General features: G+C 35.2%; 2 protein-coding genes and 1 pseudogene across 4 annotated transcripts; 2 read left to right on the top strand and 1 right to left on the bottom strand.

Annotated features, from left to right (window-relative positions):
• Nucleotides 1–1,114: 1,114 nt before the first annotated feature.
• LOC125810091 (secretory carrier-associated membrane protein 2-like) lies at nt 1,115–20,705 on the top strand. Of its 3 annotated transcripts, XM_049489611.1 has the most exons (26): nt 1,115–1,204; nt 1,307–1,414; nt 1,555–1,590; nt 1,734–1,844; nt 1,966–2,049; nt 2,148–2,266; nt 2,705–2,806; nt 2,984–3,100; nt 3,183–3,248; nt 3,527–3,593; nt 3,999–4,052; nt 4,383–4,472; nt 5,186–5,212; nt 5,320–5,346; nt 5,473–5,516; nt 10,888–10,990; nt 11,102–11,164; nt 11,816–11,849; nt 12,794–12,916; nt 13,697–13,759; nt 13,836–13,929; nt 14,232–14,277; nt 14,360–14,427; nt 14,662–14,710; nt 20,178–20,243; nt 20,383–20,705. In XM_049489611.1, exons 1-26 carry the CDS (start codon nt 1,145–1,147, stop codon nt 20,467–20,469), a joined length of 1,908 nt encoding a protein of 635 aa, XP_049345568.1. In that variant the 5' UTR covers nt 1,115–1,144; the 3' UTR covers nt 20,470–20,705. The 3 variants fall into 3 exon arrangements, with proteins under 3 accessions (XP_049345568.1, XP_049345566.1, XP_049345567.1); XM_049489609.1 differs by lacking the exons at nt 1,115–1,204; nt 1,307–1,414; nt 1,555–1,590; ... (10 more) ...; nt 5,320–5,346; nt 5,473–5,516 and adding exons at nt 7,848–8,131; nt 9,769–9,828 and having other exon boundaries at nt 10,883–10,990; XM_049489610.1 differs by lacking the exons at nt 1,115–1,204; nt 1,307–1,414; nt 1,555–1,590; ... (11 more) ...; nt 5,473–5,516; nt 11,102–11,164 and adding exons at nt 7,848–8,131; nt 9,769–9,828 and having other exon boundaries at nt 10,883–10,990.
• Nucleotides 20,706–22,634: 1,929 nt separating this feature from the next.
• On the bottom strand, nt 22,635–23,426 carry LOC125810101 (glycine-rich cell wall structural protein 2-like). The gene has a single exon (XM_049489622.1). It carries the CDS (start codon nt 23,393–23,395, stop codon nt 23,018–23,020), a length of 378 nt encoding a protein of 125 aa, XP_049345579.1. The 5' UTR covers nt 23,396–23,426; the 3' UTR covers nt 22,635–23,017.
• Nucleotides 23,427–23,757: 331 nt separating this feature from the next.
• LOC125810197 (small nucleolar RNA U3) lies at nt 23,758–23,883 on the top strand (annotated as a pseudogene).
• The last annotated feature ends 2,011 nt before the right edge of the window (nt 23,884–25,894 follow it).

Genomic DNA, 25,894 nt, shown 5'->3' on the forward strand with positions numbered 1-25,894 from the left:
ATGTCTTCTTTATATCTAGTTCCATTTTTCTCGAGCCTTTTTATGATCGTGGTGTCTGGATCAACTTTTGCGCACCTTGATTAAATTTCACGGGATACCTGCACCTCCAACTGGTAGCAAGATAACTCTGTCCACCAAGGCTAGGACAAGTGGGAAAAATCACCTAGTGTTTTTTTTTGTCTCCGCTGAGTGTGTGTCCATCCTAGGGAATATAGATATTTATGTGAAAACTCACAAAAATTCTAATAGATACTAGATCTGCACCCATAGTTACAATTATTTCGGTGTTACCACTGTTAAAATCAGTAAAGTTTAAATCTTGGATCGGCTCAAGCCTAATAAGCTTCTTGAATAGGTCTTCCAGAGGACATTATTCATTTAGAACTACAATTATTTCAGTGTCAAAAAGTGTTGGATCCGCTCAGGCCTTGGAAGCTTCTTGAATAGGTCTTCCAAACGATATTTAAGTTTCGATTCTCATAGTTGTGCCTGACATTGCATTTCCACACTTGGGAATACTTCATTCTACTTGTTGTTTCCAAGTTTCTTATTCATATTACATTATGGCCAGCCTTAGTAGAAGTTGGTAGCTGCACCTCTTTGCTATCGTGATGATACCAGTAGCTGTCAGCACAAATATAACCATTTCTTAGACTATTGAATTCCAACTCTGAGCTCCTCCTACTCTAAAACTATTGTGTGGACGGTCTCTCTGCCCTTCGGAGGTATTACCAGCTATTCTGTAGGAGCAGAAATGACGAGCAAGTAGTGCCACGATGATACAAAATGTGACTTGTCGTATGATGGTCGGTGGAGTGCCCTGACTTGGTGTGCGCGTGAGTAACTCGCTTCATGTTTTGTAGAGCTCGGATTATAAAGCCGTTTAGTCTCTTTCTCCCCGCATTATAGATTTATAGCATAGAGCCAATTAACTAGTCCCAGTTCCGAAGTATGTTTGGACATCAGAGCACAATTTAAATTATTGCCGTACGGTCAAACAAGGAGCATGTTGTAGATATTGAATCCCCTTTTTACATAAATAGGCTATTTCTCGTAAACACTGTTCCTCTCTAATGTGTTTACCAAATTGTTATCATTGCAGCTTGTAATGAGCAACCTTCGTTATATCATAGCATAGTTGCCTATGAGGGCATCTATCATGGCGGTGGCGTCAACGAAGAAAAAGAGCGTCTTTGTTGACAGGGTATGTGAATGCATAGTGGGGTTAAAAATCACAAATAATCTATTCCCTCTTTTGGAACATCCAAGTTTACTGTATATTGAACTATTGAGAGCGGAATTGCAGGTAACATGTGGAGTAAAGGTGAAACAGATTGCTTTTATGGGGATTATATGTACAATTATGTTTTTAATTGTGTATAGGACCACTAACTATCAGTATCAACAAACAGAGGTACGATGGTGCTACCATTTGTTCGTTACATACTTTTCCGTTTATTTATATTGAGAAAGTAGAGATACCTTATGTTGTGCCCTAGAACAATACAACCAGCCACTCTCCTGATAATCATACTTTCCTGTGCACCTTTTCAGATGGAGTCGAAATCGGATCCATTTTATTCTTCAAAGGTAGTTGCATTTTTGTTCTTCTCTATATATAAATTTGTAATTATCCGACACTTATTAGCTTCCGGTTCTTGATGAGCTGAAATATTTTGCATTTAAGAGTTTGTATCAATTGTCATTCTAATGCATTTTGTTCTTCCATCCAGGATTCTGATGTAGATATTACACATTTGAACAGTTTGCCTCGTGGTATTATCCAAGCAAGTTCAGATCTAGAGTTAAAGCCTCTTTGGTCTACAAGTAATTCAAAGTCCAAGGTGTTTCTCTACTCATTAAGTGTTGAATCAATATAGCATCTTCCTTTAGGATCTCTTATTATCATTGTTACTAGTTTTTCTCTTCTGCTCAGTTTTTCGCCCTCCGTGTTGCCCCTTTCAGGGTAGTGTTTCTAGTTCTCGTAACCTGTTGGCAATGGCAGTTGGTATTAAACAAAAGAAAAATGTTGATACTCTTGTCCAAAAGGTATAACATCTTACTCGTCTTTGTTTCGGAATTCTTGTAATTGACTAATCCTTTTCTGATTTTCAGTCGTGTCTGATGCCTGATTTACTTTAATTCAGTTTCTTTCAGAGAATTTTACAATCATCTTGTTTCACTACGATGGACATGTTGATGGCTGGTGGGACCTCCAATGGAGTAAAGAAGCCGTTCATATTGTTGCAAACAACCAAACTAAATGGTACGAATATGGTGAATGATTTGGAATTTGTTGAAATTTGTTTAGTTTGAAATCGGTGACTTCTGTGTTCCTAATCCCGTGGGGTTTTGGGGAGGACATAAATTAAGCAGGCTGATTTTCACTATGACTGGAGGGGGTGGGGGCCTTTAGTATCTTAATTTGCGGACAAGTGATTGTTCTGCTCTCTCAATAGAAACAATGCAGAGTAGTAGTTGGGGTTTCCAATTGCTGGAAGTGTGTCTGTTAATAACTTCTAATGCTTTTGATGTTGAAAAATTAGTTGAAATACAATTCTCGAGTTCTCTCTATGATTGGAAGGGCTGTCTAAGACCCCTCCTTTTTATGCTGAACTTTCTTCACGCGAAAATTTACGATCAGCTTGTATACTTGTGAAGTAGAAGAACTCATTGGTACTGTTGTGATTTCCTTTTTACGCAGGTGGTTTGCAAAGCGGTTCTTACATCCTGCTGCTGTTTCCATATACGATTACATTTTCCTTTGGGATGAAGATTTGGGCGTGAAGAATTTCCATCCTGGAAGGTGAAATGCTTGCATAAATATGTCCTAAGTTAGATATATATATATAATCTTCAGATAAACATATTTGATATAAGTTTCTAATTTAATCCTGGTGAACTTTTGTTTTTATAGTTCAATCAACTTTTGCTGGATGTTAATTTCTTTTTTCCTTTTGGACCTTCACTTTTGTTTTTCCAGGTACCTCGAAATCGTGAAATCAGAAGGACTTGAAATTTCCCAGCCAGCCTTGGACCGGAACTCAACTGAAATACATCATAGAATCACAATAAGAAGCAAGAGAAAAAGGTTCCACAGGTGAGCTGTGATACTCTGACTCCTCAAATTTAATGTTTTGGAATATTTTGGGCGAATATTAATGCACTTCTTATTTAAACAGACGAGTGTATGATAGCAGAGGTAGTACAAAATGCTCAGGTGAAAGCGAAGGTCCTCCATGCAGTGGGTAAGCTTTATACAGTTAATACAATTGTTATGAGCCGTGTGCATTGTCGATCTGGTTAAGCATTTGCATTCTCCTTGACATTAATTAATATAATGGATATCTTGTTTTCCAGTGTCATATGCTTTCATTTCTACATTACCTGTAGTTATGATCTATAAATGCTTTTCTTTTTAACAATTTGGATAAAATCTTGCTTCACGTGTGTGTAATTTGATGAAATCTTTTTGAATGTTTCAAAATCTACGAGAATGTGTATGATCAATACTCTTGATCTGCAGATTTGTGGAAGGAATGGCTCCAGTCTTTTCAATATCTGCTTGGGTGTGTGCTTGGCATCTTATACAGGTAAACTTCCGGTTCTGTCGGAGGTGACCACAGTTCGTGTCTAGATATAAAGCGATTTTTGTTTAAGCTAACCTAATATTCGGAGGATTGTTCTCCGGGCAGTGACTCAACTATCTTTTACTTGTGTTAGCTACTAAAATGCAACTGTTAACTATATCATCGTGATATTGTGCACTTGCTAATCTTCATGACTAGTTACTGTCCACTTTCAGTTCTGTTACACTGTTAAATGTGTTTTTATTGGATACACATCCTCCAACCTTTGCGCAATTATGTTTCACCTACACTTCGTCTCATGCTGAAGAATTCTCTGCTTGTTCATTTTTTTACCTGCTTTCGTTTTCCACGCATGTACTGATTCAAACCTACTGTAATGAAATTCTGGTTATTGATTCTTCCTATCAGAATGATCTTGTTCATGGATGGGGAATGGACATGAAACTTGGTTATTGTGCACAGGTTAGATCACTTCTTTGTGGCTGCTTGGTTTTAGTTCAGTTTAATTTCACTCGTTTTAACATTTTCAATTTCATCTCTTCATACTAAACTGTCATTCACATCTAAGTCAAAACCTTATGAATTGTCCATCAACGGCTTAGCTTTTATTGATGAAGAGGGCACCTTTTTGTGTGTTGGCGGCAAGCTATGTATTAGTTTCTGGAGAGAGTTGTTCTCATTTAAGCTATTTAACGGGATAGAAGAATTCTGTTTTGTGTGCTGTCAATTATTATTTGGAAGTAGTGGATACATACATGATTCTAACTTATGTGGAACTTGAAATTATTGTAGGGGGACCGAACCAAAAAAGTCGGAGTAGTTGATAGTGAATATATCGTCCACCAGGGCATTCAAACATTAGGAGGGCCATCTCTGAAGAAGGTAACCTTCCGTTACTATATCCGTTTTAATTGGAGTCGTAAGACACAATTTTGTTGCTCTCTCTGTTTGTTATCCCAAAATATGTCGTATATAATTGCATTCAGGTTCTTATTCAAACTTCAGTGTAGAATAATATTTAGACATAATACATAGATAAGACACTTTAACGTTACCTCAACTAGCAACTAAACACTCCCAACTTTGAGTATGCACATCTAGACACTTCAACTCGTCTCCATTGTATCAGTATCATCGAGCTACCTCCAAAATTGATGTGCCATGTCAGCATCTGATGCCACGAGACACAAAAAGGATGAGTTAGAGTGTTTAGTTGTGTGTTGCGCTGTAGAGTGAGGCCAAGTTTGAATGTTTGTTTATCTATTATTGATAGAGTTTGCCAAGTGGTAAGGCAACGGGTTTTGGTCCTGCTATTTGGAGGTTCGAATCCTTCCGTAAGTCCTATTTGCTATATTTACTCGATCTGTTCAAGTTCTATGTTCTATATTGACACAATCAAATTACTTATGAATTAATTACTGGTCGATATCTATGATAAGCATTTCATTGGTAGTTAAATAAAAACAGTAATTACACTGCTTGTATAAAAATCTTTACATTGCAGACAGTGCGTATTACTTAAAATCTCTTTATCGGTATTACGACGTTGTATGCTATTTCTATTGCACCACTAAAATTTGTTCATGTTTGTACAGCGTTCAAATCTTGAAGAGTCTACAAAGGTATGTAACATCCTACTGCTCCTTTGCTTAAGCAGTTTGAGAAATTTTCGACGCTAAACTTTTGCTGATTACTACTTTCGTTTGATTTCTTTTCTCTTGGCCTACAGAGACACGTTGTTGACGTGCGATCTGAGGTAAGACGTTGCTTCTATCCTGCTGAGTTACCACACATTTTCAGACAGAAATAGAATTGGTTATGGTTCCTCTTAGAAAACACTGCAGAGTGTTTTTTTTGTATTCATTGTATTTACATGGTGCAGATTCGACGACAGTCGATGTATGAGCTACAAATATTTAAGGATCGGTGGGAACGAGCTGTAGAGGAAGACAAGAACTGGGTGGATCCAGTTGAAGCGATCAGCCGAAGACGCAAACGACGACGCAAACAAATACCAAAATTACAGGGTAAGCTAAGATAACGTTTTACCGATAATCATAGATGCATACAATATCTTGATCAAAGACTATAATACGAGGCTATACACTGAACCCGAGTGTATGTCAATACTTTTTGCCGTGTCATTTCCGACTCCCACGAACACGCAGTTGCAAGGGAACTTGTAAATTGTTACTGTATAGGCCTATTGAATTTCCATAATTAATTCATTGTTTTGGTAGTTGTGGCAACTCCGTTTTGCCTGAACGATTGCAGGCGATGTTCGTTACCGATTCTTGTAGTACTTTTCGGGGAATTGATAAGCTAATTCCCCAGAAGAAAATGATCTTTTCGGATTGCACGAAATGCAGATTTTTTTATCAAAGCATATATAAAATGAACAACAAATTTGTGGAGATCTATTTTATGAAATAAATTCATCCTTTGCTACTATTTATTTTGTTATGAAAGATTGTACAATGAGAACAAATTAAGGATGGATGTCAAATTGTACATGGTGAGGCTTTTATTGGAGGGTTAATATTGAAAATTCCACAATATGGTACTATGAATTTAAGAAAATTAAGTTCCATGAAGTTGGTTGTGGATCGTTAAAGTTCTAATTTTGTGATCTTGAACTAACGATAGTTTAACGAGATGTGTAATGTATATTTTTTTTAGCCGTGGTAGCCATGTTACCGGTTCAAGGCCTGCAGTGCTCTATCGATTTTAAAACGTTATTTTAGACTTGATGTATATGTTGGAAAAGTGTATGATATATCCCTCAATTTTGACGAGCTGAGAGTAGCTCACATGTTTTTTATATTACTGATTGCCGCGCCATATGTTCTTTTCCCAAACAAAATAAAAATGATAGTATAAATTATTGTTCTGAAGCTTTAAAAAAAATAAAAATATATATATAGTCCTAAACTTAGCGCAAATTATCTGAATTATTGTCAGTCTTAAAAACACCTATTTATTTGACTAATTGAAGCTAAATACACCCCCGATCTTGCGATCTTGCAACATTAGTGAAATGCACTCCTAAATTCTCGTCAAGTTTAAGAGTGTTTTCAACACTTCTCTCGATTTTTATTAAGAATATCATGCTCTTACAAGAGTTTGAAATCACTTGTTATGTCATGTGCATATTAAGAATGTATCAATGGTGTATCCAAGTTTAGTTAGTTAAGTAGAAGGGTGTTTTTAAGGTTGTCAATAGTTCGGGGACGAAAACAATAATCTACGCCTAAGAAGTCTTTCCCTCGAGAGAAAAAGCTGATGTTATCAAGTAGAACCCTTCTGTTAGGAAATTTTTTTTAATTAGTAATTATATTTACCAAACTATACTTGCACGGGTTGATTTAGATCGGTTATTGATTCAAATTAAAACCAAACCAATTTAATCGGCTTTAAAATTATCAAAATCAAATCAAACCAAATATAATATACATTTCTCGATTTGGTGGTTATCGATTTTGGTTTGGTTTGGTTCGGTTATTAACCATACACACTTTCGATCATTGAATTTACTATCAATAAAGCTTTAAAATTCACTATATTGGCTTAGAAGGAAGAGACAATAACATTTCGGTCCCACAAAGATTGTCATAGATACTCATACACATAAAATCAATAAGATAAATGTTTTCACCATGGGCATTCTTGCTTTCAACAAGTAAAGTATAAATAAATTTTAATGAAAACATATATAAGATCTTTAAAATTGTTTATAAAAACAATATATTAAGTATGTATATTAATAAAATATATGTATATAATTCATTGGTTCGGTTCGGTTATTTCTTCGTTTTTTTAATAAAATCATAATCAAACCAAATACTATCGGTTTTCAAAAATCTAAAACCAAATCAAATCAAATCCAAATAAATTCGGTTTTATTTTATCGGTTTGGTTTTGTTTTTCGGTTTGGATCGGTTTTTATCCAAACCGTGAACACCCCTACTTGCAGTATTGACAAAAGCTAATATTTCTTACTTTCGTTTTTATTTGTCCATTATTTTTAAAATAGGTTTAAAACAGCTATATTGTTTTACTCTGAACAATTATTTATTTTTTAAGATCTAATATTAATTATCAATTAATTGGATTAGTGTATGACAAGTAAAAGTATGACCAAAGTTTAATAATCCTCTTTTGTCAATTTTGTGCTTTTTATCAACAACTTAATTAATTAATAATCCCCCACCCCCCTCTCTCTCCCAAAAATTTAATTTTTTAACTATATAGAGAAGACTTTTTTTACTTCTCTCTCTAGAATGGTATAATTCCCTTGATTTTCTTCCATTTGATTTCACATTTTTTGTATAAAATAGCCCCCAAAATTTGAATAAAGACTTCTCCTTTCTTCCTTGGCTCTTAAGCTTTTTCAGCTATTTGACTATTCAGATCTCAGCTGAATTTCTGGTGGCAGCTTTTCTTGGAGCAAAAATTTGAGACAGTAACAAAACTTTGCTGAAATGGCTAACCATTATGATCGCAACCCTTTTGCTGAAGAAGAAGAAGTTAACCCCTTTGCTGTAAGCTCTCTTTTTTTTTTTCTGTTTTTTTAATATAAAAAAAATAAATTGATGGGGGTGATTGTTTTGTGTATATGGAACTAAAGTTCAAGTCTTTTTCCTAATGGGTAAGTGAATTGACTGATTTATTGATAGTGTAAGACTTGAAATTGACTTTGCTGAATTGGGTATTTGGGGTTTTAATCTTTTGTTTTATGATGTAACTTTATGTTGAGGTTCTATGTTTGGTACTCATTTGTGTATGTATTGTTCTTTGTTGATAAGTTAGAATAACCTTGCCTGTTGTTGAATATTTTCGAGTTTACGAGGTGATTGTTGTGTGAACTTTTGGGTCATAAACCTTTGACTTGGTTCTTCTAATTTTAATGTTTATAGATATAATGTTTTAACTAACCAAACTCGATTAATGTCGTGCAGAATCGAACTAAACAGCTAATCACCACAATTCATACAGAAATGAAATAGCACAATCTGATAACGATTCAACAATTACACGCAAAAGCAATTAAACAAAGCTAAATTAGAAATGCCCAGATCCACACTTGTCTTCCAGTGTAATCACTAGAACTGTGCATCATATCTGAAGATGAGAGTAACACTATCAGCTGCGCAATTAGGAAATTTCCATGGTTCATGATAAAGGATAAAAATTAGGAGTTTAGAAGATATAAGGAAGAAGATGAGAATTGGGAGAGATAGGATTCAGTTGAGAGTGAGAAAAGCATGAGAAAAGATCATACCATATTCATTGCCTTCTCCTCCCGATGAAACTGTATTTGTATGCGTTTTCCCCTTCTGATATGAGCCGTCCCCTCATTTTAATCACAACCCTTCATTCTTATTTAACTAACTCTTAAACTGACCCTTATTACCCTGTAAATCCATTTGTGAATTAACCTCCATACGCTGCTGTTTTAGAGTGTAATGACTCAGCTCATTACAATAGAATTCTTGGCTCTGTGGATGATTTTGCCTCAAGCTGTCTTATCTTTGGAAAGGGTTTAGAAATCTTTGTCAAAAAAGTATTATTGGGGTTTTACAGTTTAGAAATCTTTGTCAAAAAAGTAGTATTGGGGTTTACATTTTCAGGAAAGAGTTCAATAGAGAAAAGAGAGAAGAGCAGGCCGATTGTTTGGCCGATGACTGTTGGAGAATCGGTCTGTTTTACATTATAAGAATATGAGCAGAAGGCCCTTTATCTGTGATTTGATTTCTATATTTTGTGTGACTAACTATACAATTTAATTCTGAATGTATTCACTGGTACGAGTAGTAAGTATCAGAATGTCATTTTAGTGGGTAATTCCCATCCCAACACATAATTCTCATTAGATTTGACAAGTAAATGCAATTTAACATGAAACTCAGCATAAATATTAAAGGTTGTATAAAGTGCTAGGTTACTCTCTACCAGTCAAGGTTTTGGAGAATCTTGGACAAATTCTACCATCATATGTGAATCAAGAACCTTCTAATCGCTGGTATATGTTGTTGAATGTAAAACATTTTATCTGTAATTACAGAACTACATGAAATGATGCTGTTAAGTCATTAAGACTTTAATCCCTTGTGTTAAAGCAGAGTTTTTTCAGGTCTTGATAGTTGGCTAATTTATCTTCTGATATTTTCCTTTGCAGGATGGAGGAGGAAAATCGAAAGGGCAATCAAAATTTAGTGGAGGAGCATTTTATACCACAGTGAGTTAGACGGGTAGTAACCTGTGTTTGTCTGTCTGGGATATAATGCACTTTTATTTAATGAAAGTTTGTTTACGCTGATCCCAGCTAGTTTGGGGCTGTAGTTGATTGACTAAAATTTGCTTACAAGATGTATGCGAAATTCAGAGCAGCATCATACAAAGGCATCCAGTCATCATAAATGTCAATTGTACTAAAAAAAATGTGCAAAAACGTAAAAATTCCACTAATTTGTACAATGGGTTCCTTCTCTCTTGAACATGATCTTCTATTCCATATGGTTCGCACCAGAGCAAGATAATTTCTTCCAAGCTCTACTTTCATGCTTCTCTTTTGTATTTCCAAGCTACCAATTTTGTCTACGGTGTCACACTTTGTGGGAGCTAGGAATTTGGCAAAGGGTGTGCTAAATTAAATATACACTCATAATATGCTAACATTTAATCTCTGTACACCACATAATTATCCGGCGAAGGATGTGTGTCGGGCCACCCTTCGCCTAAACTGGCTCCACCCGTGCCGCTTAGCCTGATCAACTCCAGACATGTCCTGACATATTCTCGCAGCTGTTATTTAGGTATAGAAATAGATATTTCAGCCTTTAGTTAAAGCCAAAATCTCTAGAAAGACATGGGTATATTTGCATTAGGGTTGTATTTTCGTTTTGTTTTCTTATAATTCAGTAACCCAACTCTCTGCTCTCTAGTGGAGGGGTAAAAAGGAGAGACTGAGAAAGAGAGGTAAATATTAGCATTGCCTTAATTGAGGATTTCTGTTTGTTCCCTTTCATATTCGTAATGCCTCCTCTCTTTGGGGAGGGGAAAGGAGAGAGTGGAGAGGGTAAAGTAGTAGCTTTGCTTTAGCTGATACCCTAGTTTTATGCTCTATGTCTCTATCTATAATTTCTTGAAGAGCTTTGTTTCCTCAAATTCAAAACATATTTTGCTTTGCCGTGACATGTATTCATTGGGGATCTCGGAGTCCTTCTGTGGATAAAATATTTTACCCCTTTCTCTTGATCCATGCTAATAATCTATCCTCTTTTCACTTTCAGAGTAGTGTTCCTCCAGCAACAAACTCAAGACTTTCACCCCTTCCGCATGAACCTGCTGATTTCTATGATCGTGATGTGCCTGTTGATATTCCTCTTGATAGTTCTACGGTAGTTTCAACTTTTGAATTTGTTGAATGTGATTAGCTATCAACTCATTTTATCGTATTTAACATCTATTATTGTGATTTTTATTTTAAATTAAGTCACTCTGAATTGCAGGACTTGAAAAAGAAAGAGAAGGAACTACAGGCCAAGGAGAATGAATTGCGAAGGAGGGAACAGGTACACGTGATTTATGAACTAAATTTGTACTAGTAGTTCATGGTCTTTTTCAGGATTCCTGTTGCTTGATTAGTTGTAATCAGCTTGTTCTGCGAAATGGTTTGAAAGATAAAATGATACAGCTTTCTTAGGACTTCATATGTTCTAAGAAGTTATGGTTTTACTCTTTTGTTGTTTAGTAATGCTTGAGACTAAGGTTAACTGCAGTATGGAAGATAGATTTCAGTTCTTTGTGAAATCCAATACTTTAGAAAAGAGGTCTTTTGTTGATCACCAACTCCATAAAACATTCTTTCTTTATCTGAGGGTGATTTTTCAATTTGTCAAATCAGAAACTCTTTCAGACCCTATATTTCACTTGGTTTGACAGTTTCGGTTTGGTTCTTTTTAGGAACTTGTCTTCAAGCCTCCTATGCTCTGCAAAAAAAAAAATGAGACAGTCATCCCCTGGTCATAAATTTCATTATAATATGTCTCTTGTGTCTGAATCTTTTTGGCTTTTCTTCTTCTTCTTCTACCAATTGAAATCATTGTTGATCTGTGTACAGTGCAAGTGGAAAAGTACTCTTTCCTTCCATATTCCCAGCAGCTCATGTTTGCTTGGGGTACAAATGTCATTATTCCCTGATTTGGTTTGTTGATGCCACGCAGGAACTGAGACGAAAAGAAGAGGCTGCTGCAAGAGGTATTTCCTTTTTCTCCTATGTTTATCCAATTATCATTCGTGACCTTTTACAATCTCTAGATTTAAACATGAGGCTATTTCTGTCTGGTGATTTTTTAGACATCTAAACAAGAAACTTAAAGGGAATAAACATAAAAAAAATTCCAAGTACTTAGATGAAATAAAGCTGAATGAACCTTTGTTCCTTTTGTTTTAACTTTCCTGATTATTCCTTCTTATCATTGTCATTGTGTCATTTGTCAGTCTTTTTCCTTCTCCTAGCACATACATTGGTCTGTCCAAAATTACTTATGAAAAAATAATAAAAAGAAGAAGAACACTCCCCTTTCTTCTTGTTTTTAGTCTTTTTTTTTATATTTATAAGTATAAGCTAGAGTGATTTAAAAAAAGAGAGGGGAATCTGTGTTCCAATAGAAGCAGAAGTGATGTAGATTACTCAAGAATCGAAGTCGATTTGCTTTATAAAAAGAAGATATCAATGAACTTCTAGGAAATGGTTTCACGGGATTCAGCCTATTGTTCTTAGGCACCAGCAAGCTATTGTAGGCATGAATCAGGTAGTTCCCTTTTCTCTTCAAACTGATTAGAAGTAGGCAGTATTTCCTCCTACATATGAGTAGGGAGATCCTCAACTAAGGTATGATTGTGAACATTATTGAGGTCAGTCTTTTTGGATTACATGTGACAGGTGAAAAGCCACCAAGCCACCCCTGAGAGAAATAAATGAATTCCAAAGAGAGTTCCGAGACCGAGTTGGTCATTTCTGGGGCTTGGTGTTGCTTTAAGTAATGTGGATCTTATGTTTTTTTCTGAGCATTTGTAAGTTTACTTTAAAAAGTTAGATGGTTCAAATGTCTATAAATGAAACTTATGAAAGAAAAGGTTACATGGTTCAGATAACTTAATGCAGTTCATTACAATTCCTCTATTCTCTCTGATTGCAGCTGGCATTGTTATTGAGGCGAAAAATTGGCCTCCATTCTTCCCAATCATCCATCATGATATTGCAAATGAAATACCAGTTCATTTGCAAAGGCTGCAATATGTTGCGCTTACTACCTTTTTGGGTATGTCAACTCTGCCTCTCTATATGTTTGGTTCTTCTAGTTTGAAGAACCTTATGTGACACTTTCTACTTACTGATTTTCTTTCTATCATGCTACATTTAAGACTTCGTAACTGTTGCATTCGACAGAAAAAAGAAAATTTGACAGTCCGGCATCTTTATCTTTTCTCAAAGACAAGGAAACTTGGAACCTAAAGCTGCATTTGACTTCCATTTGATACATTTAATTTACCTAGTAACAAAAATCTTCAGAAGTAAAATGTCATCTTTTAATTTGTGGCATTGAAGGGGGGAAAAAACAACACTGTTATCATCCAACGGAAGAAAGGAGACGAGTGAGAAAATTAGCTTATGGATAAAATGTGCAAAATCTAGATTTTTTTCTCTCTGCTCCCCCCTCAATTGTCCTGCAAAACCTTCAAGTAATTAAGTACAAAATTTAGAAAGAGCCTGTTCAGACTTGTAGCAAGAAAACTTAGAATTGGATGCAGTCTGTCTTTTTCCTTTTGATCAGCAGTTCAACTATTTTCTATCATGAAAAGCATAAGCAGAACAAGCATTTTTTTCCGTCATCTTGTCCATATTTTCTTGCATGACCCTCAAGTTATTAGTTCAGAAACTGCCTATATCAGTCTCTGTTGTAAAGTAAATTGAGGTTTGGTGAAATTCCTTGTGCTTATTATCTTCCCCTTGGCCAGGAGTTTTAACTTTTCTGACTTTTCTACATCCTGTGAGATCTTTAGTGCTCTCGCCCTGATTAGATATCCGATGATGGTGACAGGAATTTTTGCTTGCCTTTTGTGGAACATCATTGCTACCACTACAGCATGGATTAAAGAAGGAGGTTTGTCTGATTCAGCATTCTACATGTCATCGATGGCTTATTTATGGAGCGATCTAACTTTTAGTTTTGGCTTTAGATGTAAAGATCTGGTTCCTTTCAATTATTTACTTCATATCGGGGGTTCCAGGAGCCTATGTACTGTGGTATCGTCCTCTTTATCGTGCTTTCAGGTAAATTTTCCTTTCTATTGGAGAACTCAACATTTACTTTCAGATTAAATCACCCACTTTTTGAAAGCAGTAATCCAAGTCGTCAATTGAATAATGGTTATGTTGCTGAAGTATTATATTTTATAAGTTTGATAGTGTAGCAGAAAATCTCGTTCATTATTAAGACCTTGTGGGTTGGTCGACGATGATCTATATCCTGGATCACAGCATAAAAGTTTAATCCCATGTCTAACTCCCTCTTATGCTATTTCACTTTTTTTTTTTCTTTCTTGCATGGAGCTAACACAAATATTTTGTCACAGAAATGAGGGTGCTATGAAGTTCGCGTGGTTTTTCTTGTTTTACTTGGTAAGTTCTTTTTTGCTTTTTTAACTGTCTCCCATTAAGTTGGTGAATTCAAAGATGTCTTACATTTTCTTTCTGTGTACAGCTTCACATTGCATTCTGCATCTTTGCGGCTGTTGCTCCTCCAGTAGTTTTCCGAGGAAAATCGCTTACGTAAGTTCTACTTTGCATTTGACTTTATGGAGAAGTATGTATGAATGCATTTTTTAAAGTTCCTTCCAGATGCTGAACACTTAATTCCATATAGGAGAAAATTCTTAATCTAATTCAAGGGATTAGCCGGCTCAAGCTTTTCGCCTTCTTTAGCTAATTGCTTCTAGATTTCTCTTGATTGTTGCTATTATTATCTGTTTCGATGATCTGATCTTTTACAATTTGTTGGAACAGAGGCATTCTACCTGCAGTAGATCTCATCGGCAAACAAGTTCTTGTTGGGGTATGTTTTCACATACTATGCGTACTCTACTATCTCAAATCACCCCCCCCCCTCCCCCCCACACACACACACACATGCAACTCTCGCGCCTAGGCTAATCCGTTAGTTAATTTCGAAAACAAAACTAGGAGCATGAAACAATCTGGCCAGCTGGTCTTATAAAACCTGCCTAGCATATTAAATTTATCGCATAAACAACAAATATCACATACAAGTTGCTGGAGTCAGCCTATTAACATGGATAACTGATACAAAATAGCAAATGCAGATAACAATGTATTATGAAGAGAGACTAGAGAACAGAAATAAGCATCTTCATTGAAGAGAAATCAGTACATAGTGAATTGAATTACTTGGAGAATACACTAAAGTTCTCCTTTATATACACATCTAGTCCTATTCTATTGACAGCTGTAAAGCATTAACTAACTAACAAATTCTCCTTTATATACACATCTAGTCCTATTCTATTGACAGCTGTAAAGCATTAACTAACTAACAAACTAACTAACTCTGTTAGGAATCTTCTAGTGTTAACTAACTAATGTTAGCACTAATGATCAACTAATCTATTTTATCTAAGTCACAACTCCAACTTCATTACTCCCCCTCAAGCTGCCTGGTGTGAATACATTCAAAAGGCCTAGCTTGGATACTAAGTATTCATGTTGTGACCTGATTAATCCTTTTGTCATTATATCTGCCTGTTGTTCATGTGTTGTCAAGTATAATGGTCTGATTAGCCCCTTTTGTATCTTTTCTCGAATAAAATGACAATCGATCTCTATATGTTTTGTCCTCTCATGATATACTGGATTTGCTGCTATTTGCAAAGCTGCTTTGCTGTCACAGAAAAGATCCACTGGCATTTCCAGTTCCTCTCCAAGTTCTTTAAACAATGCAATGATCCATACTAATTCTGAAACTGTAGATGCCATACTTCTGTACTCTGATTCTGCTGAGCTCCTTGAAATAGTTGTCTGTTTCTTTGACCTCCATGAGATTAGTGAATTTCCATACTTGATCAAGAACCCTGTTACAGATCTCCTTGTGTTGGGACATGATGCCCAATCTGCATCACAATATGCTACTAATTTGTTCTCCCTTTTACTGCTGAACAGAATACCCCTTGCAGGCTCTCTTTTTACATATCTAACAACCTTGATAGCAGCTTCCATATGTGACTTCTTTGGCCCTTGTAAAAATTGACTCAATGTCTGTACTGCAAATCCAATGTCTGGCCTTGTCAATGTCAAATATAACAGTCTTCCAATTAGCCTTTGATAGGATCCTATATCTGTTAAGAAAGGATCATCTGTTACTCCTGATGCTTTGTCTACCTCAACTGTTGTTAATTTCAAGTTGATATCTAAAGGTGTCCATGATGGCTTGGCACCAGTCAACCCCAATTCTTCTATCATTTCAAGGGCATATTTTCTTTGGTTCATTAGTATCCCTTTGGATGATCTACTGAATTCTATCCCCAAAAAATACCTCAAAGTTCCAAGGTCTTTGATTTTGAATTTAGCATGTAGTTCTTCCTTAGTTTGCTCAATCAACCTTAGGTCACTACCAGCTACCAACATGTCATCCACATATACCAACACTACTACAATATGTCCATGAAGTCTTTTGATGAATAATGAGTGATCCAAACCACTCTGCACAAAACCAGAAGCTATTAATGCATCGGTGAGTTTGACATTCCACTGTCTGCTAGCTTGTTTAAGACCATACAAGGACTTTACTAGCCTACAAACCAATCCTGAGTTCTCCCCCTGGCTAGAAAAGCCCTCAGGAAGAGACATGTAAACCTCATCATGTAAATCACCCTGCAAAAAAGCATTGTATACATCCAACTGGTGAATGTGCCAGCCTGAAGCAGCAGCAATAGACAAGACACTTCTCACTGTAACAATCTTCACAACTGGTGAGAAAGTGTCCTGATAATCCAAACCAGCTCTTTGATTGTACCCCTTGGCAACCAATCTAGCCTTGTACCTTTCCAAATCACCATTTGCCTTGAATTTCACCTTATAAACCCATTTGCATCCAATGGGAACTTTACCAGGGGGTAAAGGAACTAATTCCCAGGTATGATTAGCTTCCAGAGCCTGTATTTCATCCTGCATTGCTGAGATCCAGTGGGGATTACGACATGCTTCCTGATAGGATGTAGGCTCAAGAATACAAGAGAATGCATAGATGTATGATTGATATTGTGAGGACAAATGAGCATAGCTCAAGGACTGTGAGAGAGGATAAAGAGTAGATGCAACAGCTGCATTAGTGACAAAATCAGTCATCCAGGAGGGCTGCTTCTTTGGTCGAGTAGATTGTCTGGTGACCTCAGCTGTTTGAATAACAACTTCTGTACCTGCAGGGTCTGGTTGGTATGACTGGCTGAAAATCATCAGTTGCATCAGTTGTTGAAGAGTCTATAAACACAGGATGAGAGGGGACATGAGCTTTAAAAGGAAAAATCTCTTCTTTAAAACTCACATCTCTGGAAATAAAGAAACTATGAGTGTCCAAGTTGTACAAAACATAGCCCTTAGAGACCTCAGAGTATCCCATATGAACAGCAGGCATTGCTCTTGGTGCAAATTTATCCCCTGGTGGCAAGATTTTTGCATAGCACAAGCAACCTAAAGTCTTGAAATGATCTAAAGACCCTTTGCAACCATGAAACACTTCAAAAGGGGTCTTCCCTGATAAGAATACAGATGGCAATCTGTTCATCATATAAACAGCACCCAATACACAGTGTCCCCAAAATTTCAATGGAATGGAACCTTGAAATCGAATTGCTCTAGCTAACTCCAGAATATATCGGTGCTTTCTCTCCACCACTCCATTTTGTTGTGGGGTATAAACACAAGATTTTTGGTGTATGATCCCATAGGATTGAAACAAGGAATAACATTCTGAATTTACAAATTCTGTTCCATTGTCTGACCTCACTATCTTTATAGTTTTACCAAACTGAGTTAGTACTAACTGGATGAAAGATCTCAGGACGATGACAACATCACTTTTCAACTTCAATAAGTAGACCCAAGTCATTCGAGAATGATCATCCACAATTGTGAGAAACAATTTATTCCCATCGAAAGTAGGTACATGAAATGGTCCCCAAACATCTAAATGCAGTAAATCAAAAACACAAGTTGCTCTAGAATCACTAATAGGAAAAGGCATTCTAGTTTGTTTAGCAAGAGGACATATTTCACAACTATCTAGAGCATGTTTACATTCATTGTGATCAAGAGTAAACAATTGTTTCATAGCTCCAATGGATGCATGACCCAATCTCCTGTGCCACAACAAGATGTCAACTTTATTCTTAATTGCTATCATCCCTCTAAGTGGTTGGTTGTTAGTGTGGACTGGTTCTTTATGTTGCATCAGATAGAGTCCCTCATGTTCTTCACCAATCTCCAACACCTTCCCACTTGAGAGGTCCTGGAATACGCAAAAGTTAGGGAAGAAGGTGACTGAACATTGTAACTCCTTAGTTAGGCTGGAAACAGACATTAGATTAAATCTAAAATCTGGAATGTAGAGAACATTGCTCACTGTTTGTCCATCAATAACTTCACAAGTACCAATATTTGAAACAGCTACTGAACCACCATTGGGTAAGTGAACCTGTCTATTACTATCACTAACAGGAATCGTCACTTCATTTATCAACATATTCTTATTAGAGATCATGTGATTAGAGGCTCCTGTGTCTATGATCCAAGTCTCTTTAGATGCATCTATAGGAGGATGAGATATATTACCTGCATGTGAAGCAAAGGCATTACCTCCCATGTTGGATGATTCTGCAAAATTGCTCATGTTGGCTGAAGATTCTCCCATATTCTCCTTGCCAGTTAACCTCTGAAATTGAGCATGATGCTGTGGATTATCCATGTGATGTTGTATCTGATTGTACTGATTTTGAGCATAGTTAGAAGGACCGGGTCCTCTGTACCAATCTCCTGAGTGTGTACCAGAAAGACCTCCCCCTATGTGACTATCAGACATCATTCTATTCTGATTATTATTTGGTAAATCTCTGTGGGATTCATTGTAAGCAGCTCGACTAGGTCCTCCTTCATCATTGTATATCCTTCCAGTATCATTCTTCACAAAATGAGCCTGAGTCTGTGTCCTCTGATCTCCTCCCCGTACATTATGCTCATTCTGATTTCCAAATTTCTTCTTAAACTTGAAATCTGGTGGGTAACCAATGAGTCTATAACAATCGACTTTGGCATGACCCATGTTTTTGCAGTAATCACATTGGACATTCCAATTCTTCTTAAACTTGGGATGTTGTGTGTTCCTTCCAGATGTAAAAGCAGCAATATCCATATTCATAGTTGACCCCGTAACAGTAGCCATATTCCTTTGGCTCTCTCTTTCAATCATCATCGAGTATGCCTGATTTACAGAAGGAATTGGGATAAGCATCAAAATTTGACCTCTAGCCTGTTCATACGTTTCATTCAGTCCCATAAGAAATTGCAGCAACTTTTGTCTGCTCATGAATTCTACAAAACCTCGCGCACCTTCACAATTACAATTGGGAAATGGAGCTAAGCAATCGAACTCTGCCCAACGTAGTCGTAATTTTGTGAAATACTCAGAAATGTTGCTTGTCCCTTGAGATAGAGTCACAATTTCTCTATGTAGTTGAAAGATCCTTGAACAATCTGCCTTGTCGAATCTCTCTTTAAGATCATTCCATACTGCACAAGCATCAGATGAATACACGATCCCACTTAACAATTCCTTTGAAACACAATTCATGATCCATGAGAGCACTATTGCATTGCAACGTTCCCACAGATCCTTCAGATTTGGACCAAAATTCTCTTTTCTGCATTTTCCATCGATTAACCCCAATTTGTTTCGTCCAAGTATGGCGATTCTCATCGATCGACTCCATACAGAATAATTTTCTGATCCTGTCAATTGAATAGAGACTAGAACTACTCCAGATGTATCTGAATTGTTCAGATACAATGAATGATTGTGACCTAATTTCTCAGGTAATTCATTATCAATCACGTCTGCCATTGATTCTCCAGCTTTTCTCCTGTTTACACACCTGATCTAGACCATATTAATGGCCGCAATGCTCTGATACCATGATACAAAATAGCAAATGCAGATAACAATGTATTATGAAGAGAGACTAGAGAACAGAAATAAGCATCTTCATTGAAGAGAAATCAGTACATAGTGAATTGAATTACTTGGAGAATACACTAAAGTTCTCCTTTATATACACATCTAGTCCTATTCTATTGACAGCTGTAAAGCATTAACTAACTAACAAACTAACTAACTCTGTTAGGAATCTTCTAGTGTTAACTAACTAATGTTAGCACTAATGATCAACTAATCTATTTTATCTAAGTCACAACTCCAACTTCATTAATAACCTCTTTTCTTTTCCTTTTTTCTTCAGATTTTCTATTTCATCGGTTTCGGGCTATTTTGTCTAGAGTCTGTGCTGAGCATATGGGTTATTCAGGTATGACCTCGCTCCACAGTTTTATTCTTGTCATCTTAGACAGCGTGAATGACAAGTACTACGCTGCAGTCCCAAGCAAGTTTGGGTAGGCTACACGAATCCTCACTGATTTTCATTTCCCCATTATCTAATTATGCAGCAAGTATACATGTATTTCCGCGGAAGTGGTCAAGCTGCAGAGATGAAACGCGAAGCTGCAAGAGGGGCCTTGAGGGCAGCAATATAATGGTGTGGTAACAGATATAAGATTTGGTCACTTCAGTCAGTCAGGCAGATATACTTTGTTTCCATATGTTTTTTCATATATGTATATGTCTTCATTTTTACTACACTGACCACTATGGTTTTTAGGAAAAATTATAGAGATCATCATATTTCTGGTCAAAAACAATCCTTGTGCATGTAAATCACCTTTCTTGACCTTGGCCTTTCAGTGTTTGGTCACATAATTTTTACAGCAAATCAGGTACAAGTTATTTTGTTTTCAATGTCATACGACTGGTAACACGACTAATGGATGATGGGGGGCATGGCTCATTACATGATTTTGTAGCAAACACGGATGAAAACTATGATTTCGTGCATGTTATTCTTATTCAGGACTGGACATTTGTATCTGCTAATGTGGATATTTCACTCAGAAGTTTGGTTTTAGTTCAAAACTATCAAAATCAGAAAAAGCAATTGCTGGAAATTTGTAGCTGCTACCCAAAAGTGTCCACTGAACTTTTTTTACTTAGTTAAACAATACAATTGAGTGAGAGAAGAATGTATTGATAGGGATGTGTAATTTATACATTAAATGATGTCGGGTATGTCCGAGTCAAAGCAACTCTGTGCTATTTTTTTTGTAGATGTGGCGAAATAACTGAGATAGAGCGCTTTGCGCGTCTAGCATAGTTGAACTAGTAGAAGAAGCGTGAGTTGTCTGGCACTCAAAAAGAGAGAGACGTACTCTAAAAAGTGTGATATAAACGGGCTATACTAATACAAACATTATCAATACACGACACATGTCATTAATATTAAATGATAACATGCCAATTGTTCTTTGAAAGTGTCAAATCGCGTGAGTTGTCTGGCACTCTGGCCTACAAAGTGACGAAACTTTCGGTGTTATTAGTTTTCTATTTGATCCATTAACTCGAGTGCAATTCGAGAAACCGCGTTTTTTTATACTCGTTCCGTTTGAATTTATTTGTCAAATATTTTTTAATTTAATTTTTATTTTTACTTATCATTTTTTGACAAATTAAAAAAGAATAATTTTCTTTTTTTATTATATCCTTAATTTATTAACACGGTGTCAATGTCTTTAACAAATGTAATGAGTAAATATATTTGAGAATTATCAATTAATAAGGATAAAATGGTAAATTCAGTATATCAATCATTATTTTCTTATTTAATAAGTATGTCAAGTCAAAATTTAACATAGTAAATCCAAACAAAGAAAGTAGTTTTTTTTCTCCATTACTTGCCCTCAATTAGGGAAAAAGGATAAATATACATGTGAACTATCGTAAATGGTATGCAGATACCCTCTGTAATATTTTTGGGACAATGGTGCCCCTGCCGTCTAAAAACTAGAGCATATATACCATTTATACTAATGGACATACATGTGTCATAATCTTATCCACATATCCGACATTTATTAAATATCGAATCGATAGATAAGATTGTGTCACATGTCCCTGTTTAATCTTTCATTAGAGTGAAGGGCATATATGCTCTAGTTTCTGGACAGTAGGGGCACCAATGCCCCAAAAATATGACGGGGATATCTGCATACCATTTACGATAGTTTAGGGATATATTTGTCATTTTCCCCCTCAATTATTATGTGTGGGATTTAGAGAAGGCCGAACTATAAAAAATCTATTGTATGTCGTGTTACTTTGTATTTTTATAAAAGATTATTTTCATAACTTGAATCCATAATCTTTTTTGTTATAGGGGTTAACTTTATCGATTATGATTTACATTAAAACTTATTCTAGAGAAGTAATATAATATAATACACTATTTATGTTAGTATTGAAATTTCAAAATTAAATTTTCACTATCCCAATTTTTGTAGCACATTTTCTTTTTTAATTTATCGTTAAACTGTTATTTTTTTAATAATTAAAACTAACTTTGCTTTAAAATTCTCTTTTAAAACTTAAATGAAATAATTATAACCACATAAATAATCAACAATATTATGATCTGTCCACTTGCCAAGTCAATGCCCCCAAAATGAGTCTTAAAACAAATTCAAAATTTAATCAAGTCTCAGTTTAGAATTATCAAAATCACATAATAAAATCATTCTTTAATAACCAATTTGGGAATATCCTTATAGGCTCAAACTTATTAATTGGAGCGTAAATAACAAACATAATATCAGATAAACCAATAATCGAAATATCACTTCCAAATAGATACATATCTCATAATCAATTCTACTATACTATATATTTATATTATTATATATAACTGCATAAACATAGCTGCATGCATAAGAGTTCCCACAAAACTAAATCCAAACCAAAATACTCAAAAACCAAAAGCATCAACTTCCAAAAGAAACTTCCCAACATATAATAAATACTATATACTACTATATATTAATTAGTACTATCTTGGCTAAGCCATAATCAACAACAACATACTCAGTGAAATCCACAAAGTGGAGCCTGAGAAAGGTGAAGTATACTCAGACCTTATCACTACCTCGTGGAGGCAAAAAAGTTGTTTACGAAAGGCTAAGCCATAATCATATCCCTTTAACAATAAGCAAGACATTTGTTCTTGCAATCCATGATGCATCCACCACCCCCACCACCATATCCATACCCTTTTCCAGCCCCACTAGATGACTTGAAACACTTTGATGGACACTTCAATTTTTTACCAAAACATGGGCCTTTATCTTTGCAAACAATAGTGGGCCTTATGGTTCCACCTTTACCATACCCTCCTTTTGGGCTTCCAAATCCACCACCATATCCTCCTCCAACTACAGGCCCAAAACCAGGGATATTGAATCCACCACCAGGCCCAAAACCAGGAATATTATTGTTGTCATCATTTTGAGTAGTAGCAAAAGTGATAGTGATTGTGATGAACAAGAAAGTTAAGATGAGAGCTATAGAGTTCTTCATCTTTGACAAGAGGGAAATAGCTTTTTTGAGTTTTATTGAGAGGGAATAACTTATATTTAAAGGCTTAAGTGGAGATAGCATTTATAAGTGGGTGGTAGTTGGATGGGGTGTATGAGACATTGACAAGTAGGTTGGGTGCAATTATTACACTATACTATGTAAGATTATGGATATATATAGTCCCACTATCAAGTGTTTTTTTTTTTAATTCAGTATTCGTATTGGGGTTTAACTAAATTTGGATTCGTATGCGGCAAGATTCATTTTTGAATGATATAGATTTTTTTCATTTGAATAGCTCAAATGCCAAACGTCTAATTAAGAATAAAAGAATCTCAACTACTGTTTTTTTTTTATTATTTACGACCTTACTTGAACAAGATTTGTTCTATAGGTTCGTACTATTGTATCCTTGACTTCTAAGCAGACAAAAAACTAAGATTGGTAGATGAATTGTGGTCATTAGACCAGAGCGTGATTAACAACCTTCTGTTAGGACCGAAATAAGCAGGTGTAGCGCGGAAGCTAGCAAAGCAAACCTCGAAAGACCACAAGTAAGAAGACAAACGAGAAATATACAAAGACACAAAGATTTAATGTGGTTCGGTCAATCGACTTACGTCCACAAAGGAGATGAGCAATCCACTATATAAACATGAGAGTACAAAATATAGAGAGAAATAACCTCAACCAATTCACTCGGAATACATGGGAGGTTCACACAAGTGATAACGTATCAAGCTTGTGACCCACAAATTCTCCCCCTAACCAAAACTCTCAAAGCCCTTAAGACTACATTGTGAATGCTAATTAAGTTAGAAGGAACAAACCTCTATTTATAGAGTCCTAAACTTTTTCCTACAAGAAAAGGACCGGCCAATCCAAAACCTTTTCCTAAAAGGAAAACCTATTTATGGTAAGAAATTCAAGGCAAATAAAACCCAACACCTTCGAGTCATGGTGTCATATTCATAGATTATCGTTCTTATCTCCAATCTGACAAAAAACACTAGGTAATTCTTTCTATTTGTCCTTGTCTTGATGGACAGAGTTACCTAGTTCATGTTGTTGATTTGAGGTGATAGGTATCTTGTAGAATTAGTCAAGGTGTATGAAACATAGCTCAGACACCACAAATATTTTAAAAAATATATAGAAGAACCTCAATCATCCCACCGATATTCAACCTTCTAAGTTGTCTAGGATTCAACATGTCTATCTATAGGATATAGGTTACATGAATCAGTGGATGAACGGTGGTCATTAGATCAGAGAGTGATTAATAGTCTTCAAATTGTGATGTTCTAGATGATTGTTCTTATACCCAATCATTGGTTGACAAAAAATACTATGTGATTTTTTCCATCTGTCCTAACCTTGGTAGACAGAGTTACCTAGTACATGTTGCTGGTGAAAGATGATGGGTATCCTGTAAAATTAATCAAAGTGTATAAAAGTTGACTTATACACACAAATATAAAAAAAATATATATGTAAAAAAACTCAATCATCCACAATACTCATATTGATATTATACATCCAAAGTTGTCAAGGATTCAACATGTCTATCTATAGGATATAGGTTATATTAATCAGTGGCTTTTTTCCCAATTCTTCTTAAAAAGTAGAGATAATCATTATTGAAAATTTAAAAATGATTGAAAATCAATTAAAAAGAAGAATAATTATTACAATCTTAAAAAAATCATTCATTTTAAATCTTTAAAAAGTGACAATATTTCATTTATATTGGACCATAATGAGTAAAATGTAAAATTATCACTAATTGTTTCTTAAGAAATACTCAAGTCAAGTCAAACATAAACCGATAAACATATACGGAGGAGTAAATAATGGACTCCAATTGATTTGAGATTATAGCGAATTAAGAGAGTTTTATTATATTTTCTCTCAAACTACTCTTTGTATTTAATAATTATAGAAAATAGTATTCTAATAATCAAATTTAAAATTTTGAAGTATTACTAATAAATTAATTTAATAAAATAGACTTTTAATTAATTTTTTTAAAAAATATATCAAGTTAATAAAAATCAAATAATATAAAACGAAGAGAGTATTATTAATTGGTGGGATATTTTCAGGTTAGTTTTGGAAGTACACTCAATAAAATTAGCAGTAGTATTTATGAGCACAACAATTCATAACTGAGCAGTGGACAGTAGTAACTTATTATTCACTAAATAAATATTTGACTGCACTTTAATTGTTTGCACATAAAGATTATGTTTATTTTAAAAAAATAAAATTAATATATTAAAAATGACAAGTAAAAATAAAAATATATTTTTGTATAATGGATAAATAAAAATAATTGAAGAAGCATATTCAAATATTACTCTTTCTGTTCAATAATAGTTGTTCACTATTGACTTGACATATGGATTAAGAAGCAGTAAGTGATAGGGGTAATTTTACCAAAATCGTCCTTATTAAATATAAGTCATTTTAACGTTGAAAAATGAATTAGTATTTAAT

Source organism: Solanum verrucosum, unplaced genomic scaffold (assembly GCF_900185275.1).
Source record: "Solanum verrucosum unplaced genomic scaffold, falcon-dt-bn FXZP01000281.1, whole genome shotgun sequence".
In the NCBI taxonomy this organism is placed as follows: Eukaryota; Viridiplantae; Streptophyta; class Magnoliopsida; order Solanales; family Solanaceae; genus Solanum; species Solanum verrucosum.

What these genes read in the sequence shown, in the direction of transcription:
- LOC125810101 (XM_049489622.1), bottom strand. Translation starts at nt 23,395, where the DNA reads ATGAAGAACTCTATAGCTCTCATCTTAACTTTCTTGTTCATCACAATC.
- LOC125810091 (XM_049489611.1), top strand. Translation starts at nt 1,145, where the DNA reads ATGAGGGCATCTATCATGGCGGTGGCGTCAACGAAGAAAAAGAGCGTC. An exon ending in ATCTTGAAGAGTCTACAAAG is followed by an intron (nt 5,213 to 5,319) that starts GTATGTAACATC and finishes CTTGGCCTACAG; the next exon opens with AGACACGTTGTTGACGTGCG. An exon ending in AGCATGGATTAAAGAAGGAG is followed by an intron (nt 13,760 to 13,835) that starts GTTTGTCTGATT and finishes TTTTGGCTTTAG; the next exon opens with ATGTAAAGATCTGGTTCCTT.